Source organism: Panulirus ornatus, chromosome 65 (assembly GCF_036320965.1).
Source record: "Panulirus ornatus isolate Po-2019 chromosome 65, ASM3632096v1, whole genome shotgun sequence".
NCBI classification, from domain to species: domain Eukaryota; kingdom Metazoa; phylum Arthropoda; class Malacostraca; order Decapoda; family Palinuridae; genus Panulirus; species Panulirus ornatus.
Genome location: NC_092288.1, coordinates 283554 through 301810, shown reverse-complemented (window position 1 = coordinate 301810; position 18257 = coordinate 283554). Strand labels below are relative to the sequence as shown.

Sequence of the window (18257 nt, the reverse complement as noted above, 5' to 3'; positions counted from 1 at the left end):
TTGAGTGTAAATTATGAATGGGAAGGACCTGGAGGAAGTGGGATAATTTTTGATATCAGGCAATAGACATGGCTGCAGTGGGTAACATGGGAGTTGAAGCAATAAACAGGAAGAAAGGAATTAAGGTACTGAACACAATATGGAGTCATAGGAAGGACAGATCAATATCTGCAGGGACAAAAATGGGCATAATAGAGGGTATAGTCACAATAGGGCTGAATGGAAGCAGCTTGGGCCTTGGGCAAAGCAAAGCAGTGGGGTGATTTGTTGGAAATGAAATGCATGAGGATAACATGGGTGTTACATGAAAAGACAATGTAGACTGACAATGTCATGGTATATAGGAATGGTAGTAACTATAGTCTGATTGAGGCGGTTGACTAAGTGTGCTTCAATAATTAGGGCATGGGGACAGGGCAAGTTAAGAAAAACTGAATAACAGGATACATGAATCACAAACAGAAGGACCAAGAGAGAAGGGCAAGCTCAGCAGATGGAGGGATGGAGTGAAGGAAGATTTGGGGGAGCCTGAACATTACAGAGGGCATGAGGCATGCCATGAAAATTAATGAACAAGATGAGAGAGAGAGAGAGACATGAAAATTAATGAATGAGAGAGAGAGAGAGAGAGAGAGAGAGAGAGAGAGAGAGAGAGGGAGGGAGGGGGAGGGAGAGAGAGAGAGAGAGAGAGAGAGAGAGAGAGAGAGAGAGAGAGAGAGAGAGAGAGAGAGAGAGAGAGAGAGAGAGAGAGAGAGAACAAGAAATGGTGAAGATCAACCATGAGGTTGCTTATATGTCTAGATGTTGGGCTCTGATTTTGGTGCATTATACACAACAGGTAAAGACTGGAGATATGCAAGTGAGGCAACTGTTCATTTATTCTTGACGCTACTTCACTAAGCTGGGAAAGCCAATGAAGTACAGAAAAATCTTGTATAAGTGTATGATTGTATATGAAAATGTAGACATACATGGACAGAACTTTTCTCTGAATATCTATGAAAAACTGCTACAAGACAGCTAAGTGACGTGTTATAATCTATAAATTACCAATACAATTATTCCTATATGTCTGAAACTAAGGAGTACAGAAGAATGAAGATATCTAATTTAACACTATATTCCTACTATATTAGCAATGACCTTTTTAACCCAAGTCAACAGCTAGAGGTTCAATCATATATTCTTGTATCTATGTCTTTGAGAGGCTCAAGATCATGACTCTGATGAAACTTCACAGGAGGCGGCCGGTACACTCCGCAGGGGGAAAGAAAACAGATTGTACATTAGTAGAGGTGGTGATTCCTGGCGGGGTGATCCAGTAGCAGCAGAGAGGTAGTGGATGCTTTTGTGGGTTGTTCCTCTCATAATTCTATGCCATTTTTGGCCCCATTTCTTATAATAACTTTTGACTGTTACATGTATCACATTTGATACTAGGATATATATATGTATATGTATATATATATATATATATATATATATATATATATATATATATATATATATATATATATATATATATATAAATAAAAAAAAAGCACAAATGAAAACATCTCAGCATGAAGCAAATCTTTTGTTTCCCCTTCTTTATGAGATAAAAAATGTTCAGTCGTACATCCTTACATACACCAATGCTTGGCCAGCCTCAAATTGGTGCCACATGCAGCAAAACTAATAATTAATTAAGAATAAGAATCAGCCAATATGATGTAACAAACTTCAACAATATGTGCCTGGTGTCAGAGGCTGACCAAGCACTCTTCACAGCCACATGAGAAAGCAACACACTCAAGAGATGAAAGGCAACAGCCTTCATCGTCCAAACATGAGTTTCTAACAAGAGTGAGAGTGGCAAGATATGCCCTGACCTACCATCTGCGAATGGATCTATTCGCTCTGGTGAAATGACTTGCATGATACGACGGGCACGATATTCATCCTCTCTGTCTGCAATGGTGGGCCTTTTGTACTGTGCCATGGGGTCATGATCTTTATCAGCCTGTAACAATATCATAAAATATACCTTACCACAAGCATATATTACACATGAGATCTTTATTATCTTGAAAATACATTTACAGAAAATGTATTTCTTAAGAGTAAAGAACAAGACATACTGACTCCAAGTAAAATACAGTATAGCAGGATACAGCTTATAAACCATCTTAACAACTGAAAGGTATATGTAAAGCACATTAATGACTGAGAGCTATAAGGAAAACTATAAAATACACAGGCCATGATTTACATGTCCTACAATATGATTTACAGAGCAATGTTTATTGAACATGTATACACACAGACACACACACAAAATCATCTATCATATTCTATTATCTTTGATCACTGTTTCCCATATCAGAGGTAGTGCCAGGAAACAGATTAAAGAATGGCCCATCCACTCTTATACATACATATATACATGAAAAACCGTACATGCACATATATATACATATACATATCAACATATATACATACATGTATATATCACCATTTCCCGCAATAGCGAGGTAGCGTTAAGAACAGAGGACTGGGCCTTTGAGGGAATACCCTCACCTGGCCCCCTTCTCTGTTCCTTCTTTTGGAAAAAAAAAAAAAAAAAAACGAGAGGGGAGGATTTCCAGCCCCCCGCTCCCTTCCCTTTTAGTCGCCTTCTACGACACGCAGAGAATACGTGGGAAGTATTCTTTCTCCCCTATCCCCATGGATATATATATATATATATATATATATATATATATATATATATATATATATATATATATATATATATATATATTTATATTTTATTTTATCATACTTTGTCGCTGTCTCCCGCGTTTGCGAGGTAGCGCAAGGAAACAGACGAAAGAAATGGCCCAACCCACCCCCCATACACATGTATATACATACGTCCACACACGCAAACATACATACCTACACAGCTTTCCATGGTTTACCCCAGACGCTTCACATGCCTTGATTCAATCCACTGACAGCACGTCAACCCCGGTATACCACATCGCTCCAATTCACTCTATTCCTTGCCCTCCTTTCACCCTCCTGCATGTTCAGGCCCCGATCACACAAAATCTTTTTCACTCCATCTTTCCACCTCCGATTTGGTCTCCCTCATCTCCTTGTTCCCTCCACCTCCGACACATATATCCTCTTGGTCAATCTTTCCTCACTCATCCTCTCCATGTGCCCAAACCACTTCAAAACACCCTCTTCTGCTCTCTCAACCACGCTCTTTTTATTTCCACACATCTCTCTTACCCTTACGTTACTCACTCGATCAAACCACCTCACACCACACATTGTCCTCAAACATCTCATTTCCAGCACATCCATCCTCCTGCGCACAACTCTATCCATAGCCCACGCCTCGCAACCATACAACATTGTTGGAACCACTATTCCTTCAAACATACCCATTTTTGCTTTCCGAGATAATGTTCTCGACTTCCACACATTCTTCAAGGCCCCCAGGATTTTCGCCCCCTCCCCCACCCTATGATCCACTTCCGCTTCCATGGTTCCATCCGCTGCCAGATCCACTCCCAGATATCTAAAACACTTCACTTCCTCCAGTTTTTCTCCATTCAAACTCACCTCCCAATTGACTTGACCCTCAACCCTACTGTACCTAATAACCTTGCTCTTATTCACATTTACTCTTAACTTTCTTCTTCCACACACTTTTCCAAACTCAGTCACCAGCTTCTGCAGTTTCTCACATGAATCAGCCACCAGCGCTGTATCATCAGCGAACAACAACTGACTCACTTCCCAAGCTCTCTCATCCCCAACAGACTTCATACTTGCCCCTCTTTCCAAAACTCTTGCATTTACCTCCCTAACAACCCCATCCATAAACAAATTAAACAACCATGGAGACATCACACACCCCTGCCGCAAACCTATATATATATATTATTTTTTTTTATTATTATTTTGCTTTGTCGCTGTCTCCCGCGCAAGGACACAGACGAAAGAATGGCCCAACCCGCCCACATACACATGTATATACATACATATCCACACACGCACAATATACATACCTATACATCTCAATGTACACATATATATACACACACAGACATATACATATATACACATGTACATAATTGATACTGTCTGCCTTTATTTGTTCCCATCGCCACCTCGCTACACATGGAATAACAACCCCCTCCCCCCTCATGTGTGCGAGGTAGCGCTAGGAAAAACACCAAAGGCCCCGTTCGTTCACACTCAGTCTCTAGCTGTCATGTAATAATGCCCGAAACCACAGCTCCCTTTCCACATCCAGGCCCCACACACTATGCATGGTTTACCCCAGACGCTTCACATGCCCTGGTTCAAACCAATGACAGCACGTCGACCCCAGTATACCACATCGTTCCAATTCACTCTATTCCTTGCACGCCTTTCACCCTCCTGCATGTTCAGGCCCCAATCACTCAAAATCTTTTTCACTCCATATACAGACATATACATATATACACACGCACATATTCATACTTGGTTGCCTCATCCATTGCTGGCGCTACACAGCCCCACAGGGTAGTGCCCAAAAAACAGACAAAAAAGGCCACATTCGTTCACACTCAGTCTCTAGCTGTCATATGTAATGCACTGAAACAACAGATCCCTATCCACATAAAGGCCCCACAGACCCTTCCATGGTTTACCCCAGACGTTTCACATGCCCTGGTTCAGTCCATTGACAGCACATCAACCCCGGTATACCACATCACTCCAATTCACTCCATTTCTTGCATGCCTTTCACCCTCCTGTATGTTCCGGCCCTGATTGCTGAAAATCTTATTCACTCCATCCTTCCACCTTCAATCTGGTCTCCCACTTCTTGTTCCATCAACCTCTGAAACATATACCCTCTTAGTCAACCTTTCCTTACCCGTTCTCTGCATATGTCCAAAACATTTCAACAAACCCTCTTCTGCTCTCAACCACTCTTTTTAATTTCCATACATTTCTCTTATCCTTTCATTACTTAATAAAACCACCTCACACCAAATATTCCCCTCAAACATTTCATTTCCAATATATGTTTTTACGTAGCATTGATGGATCTGGAGATGGCGTATGATAGGGTTGATAAAAATGGTTTGTGGAAGGTCTTAAGGGTTTATGGTGTGGAAGGTAAGTTACTAGAAGCAGTGAAAAGTTTTTACCAAGGATGTAAGGCAGAAGTACGAGTAGGAAGAGAGGAGGGTGATTGGTTCCCAGTGAATGTCTGTCTGTGGCAGGGGTGTGCGATGTCCCCATGGTTGTTGAATTTGTTTATGGATGGGGTGGTGAGGGAGGTAAATGCAAGAGTTTTGGAGAGAAGGGTGAGCATGCAGTCTGTTGGAGATGAGAGGGCTTGGGAAGTGAGTCCATTGTTGTTCGCTGATGATACAGCGCTGGTGACTGATTCGAGTGAGAAACTGCAGAAGTTGGTGACTGAGTTTGGAAAAGTGTGTGAGAGGAGAAAGTTGAGAGTAAATGTGAATAAGGGCAAGGTTACTTGGTTCAGTAGGGTTGAAGGACAAGTTAATTGGGAAGTAAGTTTGAATTGACAAAATTGCAGGAAGTGAAGTGTTTTAGATATCTGGGAGATGGAACCATGGAAGCAGAAGCGAGTCACAAGGTAGAGGAGGGGGTGAAGGTTCTGGGAGCAATGAAGAATGTGTGGAAGGATAGAACATCATCTCAGAGAGCAAAATTGGGTATGTTAGAAGGAATATTAGTTCCAACAATATCATATGGTTGCAAGGCATGGGCTGTAGACAGGGTTAAACAGAGGAGGGTAGATGTGTTGGAAATGAAATGTTTGAGGATAATATGTGGTGTAAGGTAAGAGGGAAGTGTGGAAATAAAAAGTGTGTGGTTGAGAGAGCAGAATAGGGTGTGTTGAGATGGTTCAGATATCTGGAGAGAATAGTGAGGAAAGATTGACAAATAGGATACATGTGTCAGAGGTGGAGGGAACAAGGAGAAGCAGGAGACCAAATTGGAGGTGGGAGGATGGAGCGAAAAAGATTTTGAGTGAACATGGTGAGAGGCATGCAAAGAATAGAGTGAATTGGAATGATGTGGTATACAGGGGTCAACATGCTGTCAGTTGACTGAACCAGGGTATGTGAAATGTCTTGGGTAAACCATGGAAAGGTGTGTGGGGCCTGGATATAAATAGGGGACTGTGGTTACAGTGCATTACGACGAGGGGTGGCAAAGCTATTTCCTCTGCTACTTCTGAAACCACACTCCTCCTCCCCAGTCTGATGCTCTGTACATACCTTCATCCTCTCAATCAATACCCTCTCATATAATATTCCAAGTATACACAACAAACTTATTCCTCTATAGTTGGAACACTCACCTTTATCCCCTTTGCCTTCATGCAATGGCACTCACTAAACAGCTGGTCCCTAACTAACAATGGAGTTATGTCCCGATAAATCCATTGTAAGTCAAACATATCATATGTCAAAAATAGACTTAATACGGTTGTTTACACTCATGATCGTGTGGCTGACTGAAAGCTGCAACTCGATGATGCTTTACAGCATATCGCTAGCCCGAAAAAAGATAGAAATTCAAATTTCAAAGTATGTTTTCTACTGAATTTGTATCGATATCACACCGTTGTACAGTAGAAAGTAGAAAAATTGTAAGTCGAACCATTATAAGTCTGGGACTATCTGTAAATGCATTTCCTCCAATCCTCAGGCACTTCACCATGACTCATACATACAATGAATATCCTTCCCAACAAATCAACTACGCAATTACCCCTTTTTAATAAATTCAATTGCAATGCAATCCAATCCCGTCACCTTGCCAGATTTCATCTTTTGCAAGGTTTTCACCACCTCTTTTATTTTTACCAAACCACTCTCTCTCTGACTTTCTCATTTCACATACCACCCTGACCCAAATACCCTACATCTGCCACTCTGTCATTAAACACATTTAACAGTCCTTCAAAATACTCACTCCATCTCCTCATCCTATCACTACCTATTATCGCTTCCCCTTCTGCTCCCTTCACCGATGTCTCCATTTGTTAACTTGTCTTTTGCACATCATTTACCTCATTCCACATCATCTTTTTAATCTCACTAAAGTTTAATAATATTCTCTCACCCCAACTCTCATTGGTCCTCTTTTTCAACCACTGTATCTTCCTCTTGACTTTACACAACTCAGCATTCTAATCAAACTAACTTCAGTAAAAATACTTACCACTTCATTAATGAAGAGCTGGGGTGCTGTGTAAGAGTTACCACCTTTCTTACCAAAAGCAGTCCCCCCATCATCATCCTCATCCTGAAATTAAGAAAAAATGCTTCACTCAATTACCATCTTGTCATGAAAATCTAAGAGATAATGATGTGCTATGGGGATGTGTGCATCTTTACATGTGGACAGTGATTTTAAATTCCTTAATTCAAAACTTTAATGACACTGCTAATTCACAATAGATCAACTACCCTAGTGCAGCCAAACCTGGTGAAAATAGAGAAAATAAAAAAGAAGCACTTTGCAACTGTAACCCATGTAATATGATGAAAGCTAAAGTTATACTGGTAATCTATTCCTGTTCACTGATATGATGCCTTACTTTAAATGTCAGTTACATTTCTTTTATATTATGCTTCTGTTAAGCAAAATCAATTTTCACAAAAGGTGCAATGAAACAATCAGCATGTACAAATTATAAAATCCTGGAGAAAAATCTATGGGCAACTGAAACTAAGTAATCCACAACAAAAAAAATTGAAGAAAAAAATATAAAACAAAAATTATAAAAATAAAACTATAAACATGTTAAAAGGATTTTGTGATGTAGAAGCTTACTTCTCTTGTAAGTGAGGTGCAATCTATTTCAAAAGGGTCATAGCTTTCGTATATTTGTTGTTTCCATGCAGGATACGACTTTTGTTGTTTTAATTTGGTGCTTTTATAAGTATGCCAGGGTAGTAACCATAAACTGCCAAGAGAAAGTATATTCATCCACACAACAAAAAAATCTCACTCATAATCTGCTGGCTCATTTTCTGTCAATAAGTTCCAGAATTATTTGAGACTCACGACAAATTTATTTTACAACTGCATTAGATTGATAAATCATATACAATTTGTTGGGGATAGTAACATAAAAGCCCAAAGAATGAACAATAGTGATAATGACTTTGAAACAGTGCATGGAATGTCCAAAGATCTGCATAAATGTTTCCACACCCCCTCCACTACCAACTGGGAAAATCCTTGTCGTCTTGATCTTACTTTGTTTCATACCTGTTAAGTATGCATTATATTCTAAGTAGTACATGTACATAGCATAGGCCACCATGGCCTATTAGTCATGCTGCTACTACTGTGCACCATCTCACACTGGTACTACTGTACACCATGTCACCACTCCTCTGATCCTAGCCATCTCACCATTCCTCTGATCCTAGCCATCTACCACTCCTCTGATCCTAACACCATGTGAGTTTGTAAATGTCTTCAAAGAGCAAAGGCAGTATCATGACTTGGTTTCTTTGCTGTTTTACAATTATTAAGGTGCATCTTATATTCTTAAGGATTACTTTCCCAAACTTTGGAATTATTTCTTGTTTCCCCTAGCCACATAGGGGAAAAGGTGGGTGTACTGGGTGCAGCAAAGAATACATCAAAGTTTGCGCATTGCACTTGGACAATTTTCCTTCAGCTAAAGAGAAGCTTGTGTGTTTAAAGCACATAACAATTCCAGCAACTGAGATCCTCCTGCATCTCAAAAGTTCTAACAAGGAAGAAACACATATCTATCTATCCATCTACTATCACTATTAGCTCCTTTACCACTGATACAATGGATAAGGTATCAATGACCAGTGAAAATCATTCATAAACATCAACTCATGCCCAGCACATTAAAGTAAGACATGTGCTTCCAAAGTTACATAAGCACAACATAATTTTTTACTTTGCACATTATGTAGACTCATCCACTGAAACCATTGTATCCACCTGCACCATCTCCAGACAAAAACTTCTTTCATATCATCTAATCCTCAATCATTGCTCTAACATCTTCATCCAAAATATCCCTGGCTCTAATCAATTCTTTCACACCTATCTCTTCCCCTGACAGTTCACCAATCCTTAGTGTTTTGTATGAGCCATTTCTGCTGAGCTCAATGCCTTTCCCTACCAATGTGGCACCTTTTCTTTTTCATATTTGTAAATAATGCCTTGCCCCTTTTTTAAATGCATTTTTTGCCCTATTTCAGGCTAAAAATTGCCCCAAATTGTTTTCAGCACAACTGTCCTTTTTGATCTTGTGCACCTTGCTCTTATCAAATCCTTGAAAAGACATTCATTGTACTTTCCAATATGCTAACAAATATCCTCCTGACCGACCTATCATTTACCATACATCTTGCACTGCCTTAACATCATAAAAGACTCATCCATGAATATTTCTTTATGATTCTTTTCCACAACACATATCCTTCTCACATTTTCAATTTCTATTTTATCATTCCTAATTCCAACTATTTTACACAAGCTGACAATCTTTAATGGTTCATGGGATTTTAGGTGAAATCATATGGTTTTTGACTTACATAAATTTCAACTTATGTAATATCATTGGGAATATTACCCTTACATGAGTCAGGAAGCAGCTGTAATAGATGCAAAAATTACTTCACATATCCAATATGAACCCAGAGATTTTTGAATGGCAGACCTAATATTAAAGGATTATGCTTGCAATCACCTTTGGCACCCCTCACCACCACCACCACAAGCGTGAGGCACTCTTTGGTAGCTTTGAATCCTAGTGCATTTTTCTCTTCACACAAAATGTAAATTCTCAAAGGTACTTCCTTACAAAATAATCTGGTCTCAATCGCACTGAAAATCTGTTTAAGAAAATAATCACCTTCTTCATTAATGGTCTTTAGGGTTTCAGCAGCAATAACATCAGCAGAAATAGCCTCATCAGTCATCTTGAAGTTACGGTGACTGAGGCATTTACTAAAATTCACGAACCAAACGAAACTTGATTAAAATGTCTGCTACTCCTTTATCCATGCAGTCATACTATAACTTCGGGGCTTTGCTTGTATAAGCATGCTAACGCGAACATTTTCATGAGTTTAATGTTTGATCCATATAATCACATTCATTCCATTTTTTCCATAATTGAACTTCAGGTTTTGGATGCAATAATTAATGTTCCACTCTTGGCACTCTCCTTGATCTTCTCTGCGCTATCTATCACAAATAGGCCATAAGGAATACACGGTCTTAGATGCACAGATTAATGTTCCACTCTTGGCACTCTCCTTGATCTCTGCACTATCACAAATAGTCCATAAAGTAGATTCACTTAGACAAAGGGCACACTTAATATTAGCTGTTCACTCACCTCTCTCATTATATTTGTGTTCATCCATCTTAACCTCAATGGTGATGGCCTTATGCTTCTTAGCACAACTGGTACCAGGAAAATATAAAAGATATTTCGGTGGCATGATGCAAGGGGCAAAACATGTTCAATATACAGTATAGTTCAGCAGCATAGCATTCTGTGCCTGATGACTGTATCAACATACTGAGGATTGCAAGACAAGAAGCTGCATTCCATCAACATATGTATGTGATTAATGAGTAAAGCTGGCAACACTGCAACACCTTGCTTCCAGCCCAATGATCATCACGTCACTCCAAACATAAGCCCACATAAATTATAAAAAGGTGTAAATGGAACATGGACATTATCATAAAAATGGTGTAAATCAAACGCATGAATAAAGATGTCCCTGTGCCTGCCTAGCACACTAAATAAAAAAATGTAGGAATGTAGTCCTACACACTGCCAATGCTAATGTGGAAGATCATCAATGCCTTGCATACAGATAACAAGAACAGTAAATAGGGTAATGATTTCAGCAGTAGAGAGGCCTAAAACCCTAACTAACCAACCAGCCAAAAGATATACTACTTGTAAACTGAACTAGGGAATGTGAAGCTTCTGGGGTAGGTATACCATGGAGAGGTCTGTGGGGCCTGGAGCTGTGGTTTCGGTGCATTACACATGACAGCTAGTGATGGTGAACAAATGCAGCCTTTTTTGTTTGTTTTCCTGGCACTACCTTGCTGAAGCAGAGGGTAGCGACAGGAATGGATGAAGGCAAGCAAGTATGAATATGTACATGTGTAGATATGAATATGTCTGTGTATGTGAATGTACATGTATATATGTATAAGTATGTATATGTGCGTGTGGGTGTTTATGTATATATATGTGCATTTGAGTGGATGGGCCATTCTTCATCTGTTCCCTGGTGCTACCTTGCTGATGCAGGAAACAGCAATTACGTATAACAATAATAAGAATAATATTCCCACGCATTCCCTGTGTCGTAGAAGGTGACTAAAGGGGATAGGAGTGGGGTGCAAGAAAGCCTCCCCTCCTTGTATTTTAACTTTCTAAAAGGGGAAACAGAAGATACCTGGGTTGACGTGCTATCAATGGATTGAACCAGGGTATGTGAAGCGTCTGGGGTAAACCATGGAAAGTTTTGTGGGGGTTGGATGTGGAAAGAGAGCTGTGGTTTCGGTGCATTACACATGACAGCTAGAGACTGAGTGTGAATGAAGGTGGCCTTAGCTGTCTTTTCCTAGCACTACCTTCCATGCACGCTGGGGGAGGGGATGTCATTTCATGTGTGGCGGGGTGAAGGCAGCATGTATGAATATGCGCATGTGTATATATGTATATGTCTGTGTATGTATATGTTCAAATATATAGGTATGTATATGCGCGTGTGTAGGCGTTTATGTATATTCATGTGTATGTGGGTGGGTTGGGCCATTCTTTCGTCTGTTTCCTTACGCTACCTCGCTAACGCAGGAGACAGCAACAAAATATAATGAAAATAATAATAAAACAACAAAGAACACTTCCCATGCATTCCTCATATGTCGTAGAAGGCACCTAAAGGGGACAGGAGTGGGGGGCTGGAAACCCTCCCCTCCTTGTATTTTAACTTTCTAAAAGGGGAAACAGAAGAAGGAGTCATGCGGGGAGTGCTCATCCTCCTCGAAGGCTCAGATTGGGGTGTTTAAATGTGTGTGAATGAAACCATGATGAGAAAAAATGAGAGATATGTAGTATGTTTGAGGAAAGAAACCTGGATGTTTTGGCTCTGAGTGAAACGGAGCTCAAGGGTAAAGAGGAAGAGTGGTTTGGGAATGTCTTAGGAGTAAAGTCAGGGGTTAGTAAGAGGACAAGAGCAAGGGAAGGAGTAGCACTACTCCTGAAACAGGAGTGGTGGGAGTATGTAAAATGCAAAGGTGAGTAATGTGGCAGTTGAGGGAATAATTGGTATACATGGGGTGTTCAGTGTTGTGAAGGGAAATGGTGAAGAGCTTGTACATTTATGTGCTGAAAAAGGACTGGTGATTGGGAATACCTGGTTTAAAAAGAGACATATACATAAGTATATGCATGTAAGTAGGAGAAATGGCCAGAGATCATTATTGGATTAAGTGTTCATTGATAGGCGCGCAAAAGAGAGACTTTTTGGATGTTAATGTGCTGAGAGGTGCAACTGGAGGGATGTCTGATCACTATTTTGTGCAGGCGAAGGTGAAGATTTGTAGAGGTTTTCAAAAAAGAAGAGAGAATGTTGGGGTGAAGAGCGTGGTGAGAGTAAGTGAGCTTGGGAAGGAGACTTGTGTGAGGAGGTACCAGGAGAGACTGAGTACAGAATGGAAAAAGGTGAGAACAAAGGATGTAAGGGGAGTGGGGGAGGAATGAGATGTATTTAGGGAAGCAGTGATAGCTTGTGCAAAAGATGCTTGTGGCATGAGAAGCGTGGGTGGTGGGCAGATAAGAAAGGGTAGTGAGTGGTCGGATGAAGAAGTAAGATTATTAGTGAAATAGAAGAGAGAGGCATTTGGAAAGTTTTTGCAGGGAAATAATGCAAATGAGTGGGAGATTTATAAAAGAAAGAGGCAGGAGGGCATGAGAAAGGTGCAAGAGGTGAAAAAGAGGGCAAATGAGAGTTGGGGTGAGAGTATCATTAAATTTTAGGGAGAATAAAAAAATGTTTTGGAAGGAGGTAAATAAAGTGCGTAAGACAAGGGAACAAATGGGAACTTCAATGAAGGGGGATAATGGGAAGGTGATAACAAGTATTGGTGATGTGAGGAGATGGAGTGAGTATTTAGAAGGTTTGTTGAATGTGTTTGATAATAGAGTGGCAGATATAGGGTGTATTGGTTGAGGTGGTGTGCAAAGTGAGAAGGTTAGGGAGAATGATTTGGTAAACAGAGAAGAGGTAGTAAAAGCTTTGTGGAAGATGAAAGCGGCAAGGCAGCAGGTTTGGATGGTATTGCAGGGGAATTTATCAAAAAAGGGGGTGGGTGACTGTATTGTTGACTGGTTGGTAAGGTTATTTAATGTATGTATGATTCATGGTGAGGTGCCTGAGGATTAGAGGAATGCTTGCATAGCGCCACTGTACAAAGGCAAAGGGGATAAAAGTGAGTGCTCAAATTACAGAGATATAAGTATGTTGAGTATTCCTGGGAAATTATATGGGAAGGTATTGATTGAGAGGGTGAAGACATGTACAGAGCATCAGATTGGGGAAGAACAGTGTGGTTTCAGAAGTGGTAGAGGATGTGTGGATCAGGTGTTTGCTTTGAAGAATGTATGTGAGAAATACTTCGAAAAGCAAATGGATTTGTATGTAGCATTTATGGATCTGGAGAAGGCATATGATAGAGTTGATAGAGATGCTCAGTGGAAGGTATTAAGAATATATGGTGTGGGGGCAAGTCGTGAGAAGCAGTGAAAAGTATTTATCGAGGATGTAAGGCTTGCGTACATGTAGGAAGAGAGGAAAGTGATTGGTTCTCAGTGAATGCTGGTTTGCGGTAGGGGTGTATAATGTCTCCATGGTTGTTTGTTTATGGATGGGGTTGTTTGGGAGGTGAATGCAAGAGTTGTGGAAAGAGGGGCAAGTATGCAGTCTGTTGTGGATGAGAGAGCTTGGGAAGTGAGTCAGTTGTTATTCACTGATGATAGAGCGCTGGTGGCTGATTAGGGTGAGAAACTGCAGAAGCTAGTGACTGAGTTTGGTAAAGTGTGTGAAAGAAGAAAGCTGAGAGTAAATGTAAATAAGAGAGAGGTTATTAGGTACAGGAGGGTTGAGGGACAAGTCAATTGGGAGGTAAGTTTGAATGGAGTAAAACTGAAGGAAGTGAAGTGTTTTAGATATCTGGGAGTGGATTTGGCAGCAGATGGAACCATGGAAGTGGAAGTGAATCATAGGGTGGGGAGGGGGCAAAAGTTCTGGGAGCATTGAAGAATGTGTGGAAGTCAAGAACATTATCTTGGAAAGCATAAATGGGTATGCTTGAAGGAATAGTGGTTCCAACAATGTTATATCGTTGCGAGGCGTTGGCTATAGATAGAGTTGTGCAGAGGAGGGTGGATGTGCTGGAAATCAGATGTTTGAGGACAATATGTGGTGTGAGGTGGTTTGATCGAGTAAGTAATAATAGGGTAAGAGAGATGTGTGGTAATAAAAAGTGTGTGGTTGAGAGAGCAGAAGAGGGTGTTTTGAAATGGTTTGGGCACATGGAGAGAATGAGTGAGGAAAGAGTGATAAAGAGGATATATGTGTCAGAGGTGGAGGGAATGAGGAGAAGTGGGAGACCAAATTAGAGATGGATAGATGGAGTGAAAAAGATTTTGAGTGATCGGGGCCTGAACATACTGGAGGGTGAAAGGCATGCAAGGAATAGAGTGAATTGGAACGATGTGGTATACCGGGGTCGACGTGCTGTCAATGGATTGAACCAAGGCATGTGAAGCGTCTGGGGTAAACCGTGGAAAGTTGTGTGGGGCCTGGATGTGGAAAGGGAGCTGTGGTTTCAGTGCATTATACATGACAGCTAGAGACTGAGTGTGAATGAATGTGGCCTTTGTTGTCTTTTCCTAGCGCTACCTCATGTACATGCTGGGGGAGGGGGTTGTTATTTCATGTGTGGCGGGGTGGTGATGGGAATGAATAAAGGCAGACAGTATGAATTATGCACGTGTATACATGTATATGTCTGTGTGTGTATATATATGTATACGTTGAGATGTATAGGTATGTATGTATATTTGCGTATGTGGACGTGTATGTATATACATGTGTATGTGGGTGGGTTGGGCCATTCTTCCGTCTGTTTCCTTGCGCTACCTCGCTAATGCGGGAGACAGCGACAAAGCAAAACAACATAAAAAAATAAAAATAACAATAATAATAATAATATAAACTAACCAATCAACAGATTTACTGTTTCTAAGAAACCTGTGGATTATGTTTTTGCACTATGACACCCAAAAGAAAACCAAGGAAATGGTGACATTCAAATTGAAACTTGAAATCATCACAGCTTCAGAGTGGCAACTCTGCTGCCTCCCTCAGGCAGGTGTATAACATGGGTGAAAATATAATATGAACTATTTACGAATAATAAAGAGACCTCACAAACTGTGGTCTAGTCTAAGTAAATGGCAGAACATCAAGATAGACATCTTTTAACTGAAAAAAAAAAAAAAAATGATCTTGGTGGATGATCAAAATCAGAAACCTGTGCCTAAAAGAAGTGGGACCCATGCAAAGGATCAATATGCAAATCACCTAAAAAAAATCTAAATTTTTTATTTACTGCAGAAATGATAGAGATACTTTTGAAAGTGTTGGCAACACATTCTTATTTCATTTGCATACTCTTTGTATGTTTTGCATGGAATCATTGCATACGTTGTTACAAAAAAATATCCCCAGCATAAAGCATGGAAAGTCATGTGTATATTTCTTTTATACCTGAATGCCTTTTCCACTTCAGTACAGCAGTACCAAAGACCAAACAAACAGTGGTTTCATTAGCAAATTTCCAATCTTTTGTTCTGACTTACTTTTAACAGCGTCCTTTCACAAACACTCTACCTTAACACCGTTGCAGAAATACTAATCAACTGTTAAAATTCTGTCATATGGAACACTTTTGGTTCCAATTATCTCACACAAATAATGAGTCACCTAATATGCTCAGGTCTGAATAAAAACTAAACCTAAAATAAAGACATTCATATCCAAAAGACTTAAATACAAACTTAAAATGCATATACTCATGACTGCTTAAAAACTACCTGTATCTCAATTCTACAAATTTAATTCCCCCCTTCAAATGAAACATTCCCAAAACAAAAACCACTTGCACTGCCTTTTGACCCACCAAAAATAATTATTTACACTAAAGTTTACTTTGAAAAGTAACTCTCTCAATTATAAGACCCTATCTCACCCCTGCAGTAAATATCCCCTTCAAATGAAAAATCCCAAGAACAGGAGACAACTGATGTCCTACATGAGATACGCCCAAAAAGTCTCCATAGACAGTGAACTCCTGTGCTGCTTCTTAACCTTTAGTGTCTCACCCTTAACAGGCCACTGGCAGAGGGCAAATCTAGCAGTGTTTGCAAAGGCTCCTTCCTAATGTATACTTATCACATATTATACTTAACTACTGTTTCCCGTGTCAGCATGGGAGCACAAGGAAACAGACAAAGAATGATCTAATCACCCACATACACATAAACACCCATATACATTTCAATGTATACATACAGATACATACACAGACATATACATATATACACATGTACATATTCATACTTGCTGCCTTTCTCCATTCCCGTCACCACCATGCCAAACATGAAATAGCATCCCTCCCCCCTCAAGGGAGGTAGCACCAGGAAAAGACAAAAAGGCCACATTTGTTCACACTCAGTCTCTAGCTGTCATGTGTAAAGCACCAAAACCACAGCTCCCTTTCTACATCCAGGCCCCACTGACCTTTCCATGGTTTACCCCAGATGCTTCACATGCACTGGTTCAATCCACTGACAGCTCATTGACCCCAGTATACCACATCATTCCAATTCACTCTATTCCTTGCATGCCTTTCACCTTCCTCTATGTTCAGGCCCTGATCGCTCAGAATCTTTTTCACTCCATCCTTCCATCTCCAATTTGGTCTCCTGCTTCTCCTTGTTCCCTCCACCTCTGACACTTATATCCTCTTGCCACCAAATCTAATAATTTCAATACATCCACTATGGATACCTACGGTGTACAAAAGTTTCTATAATGAATTTAGCTACCCTGTAAGGTAAGATGCATGACCATCTGTCCCCATACAGATGGACAAGCTAACAGTGATGACAACATAATGTCCAACAAAATAAAAACACCATCAGTACTATGCCATCTACAAATTACCAAGTTCTCATCAGTATGCCACAGGAAAAAAAAATGACTTACTAACATCAAAAATGTTTTTGAAATCAACCACACATTACAGTCAAAAAACTTCTGTGTTGGAAAATCATGAGCTTCATTCAAATAATATGAACAGAATACTTACATCAAGATCATCCACACCAATGGACTGTACATAATTGTCATATTTATTTCCATTAGCAATGTCATAAATGTCACTATCAAAGTAGCCCCCTCCATCAAGTCTCACACGTTCTTCATCTTTGGTTAACCCATCTTGTAACGCTGCTGCCTTTAAAGCAGCCTTTCGATTCTGTATTTCTTGTATGTGTGCTTCCACATCTGAAAGTATTAATACTTTTAGATATACTTAACAGAAGACTTGCTTTACACAAATTATTCCTAACTTGTTCTGCCTGTGTTACTAGGTAAACAATCTGAAACCTGACAGCATTAAAAACATGAGTGAAATAAGCCTGACATTTGTGTTAAAGATTTTCAAACTTTGGAGTAAACAATCAGAACTTCATAAACATCAATTCACAAACTTTAAATTCATTATCCTAGCAACATAATCTTAAACATAACTTGGACAGTAATATATCTGGAGGCACATTTGCTCCCATAACTCAGATAATGAATAGACTTTTCTCATCAGTCATACTCTGCAATGCTGCATGTAGGACAATAGACCCAGAACACCCAACCCTGGCTCATCAAGTTTAACCTGTACTTAGTAGTCATTCATTTATCTATTATACTTTGTCACTGTCTCCCGCATTAGCGAGGTAGCGCAAGGAAACAGACGAAAGAATGACCCAACCCACCCATATACACATATATATATACATGCACGTCCACACACAGCACATATACATACCTATACATCTCAACGTATACATATATATACACAC

The 18257-nt window shown here is 39.9% G+C and overlaps 1 protein-coding gene across 2 annotated transcripts in view; it reads right to left on the bottom strand.

Annotated features, from left to right (window-relative positions):
- The window catches only part of Sf3b1 (splicing factor 3b subunit 1), an 87533-nt gene that overhangs the window by 61803 nt on the left and 7473 nt on the right, over window positions 1-18257 (bottom strand). The window contains exons 2-4 of one of the 2 annotated variants that reach the window (XM_071657574.1): window positions 17489-17685; window positions 7238-7321; window positions 1876-2002 (exon numbers count right to left, since the gene is read on the bottom strand). In XM_071657574.1, the coding sequence (XP_071513675.1) occupies window positions 1876-2002; window positions 7238-7321; window positions 17489-17685 (408 nt within the window). Of the gene's footprint in view, window positions 1-1875; window positions 2003-7237; window positions 7322-17488; window positions 17686-18257 lie in introns of those variants that run through there. The other variant, XM_071657575.1, reaches the window with a different exon arrangement.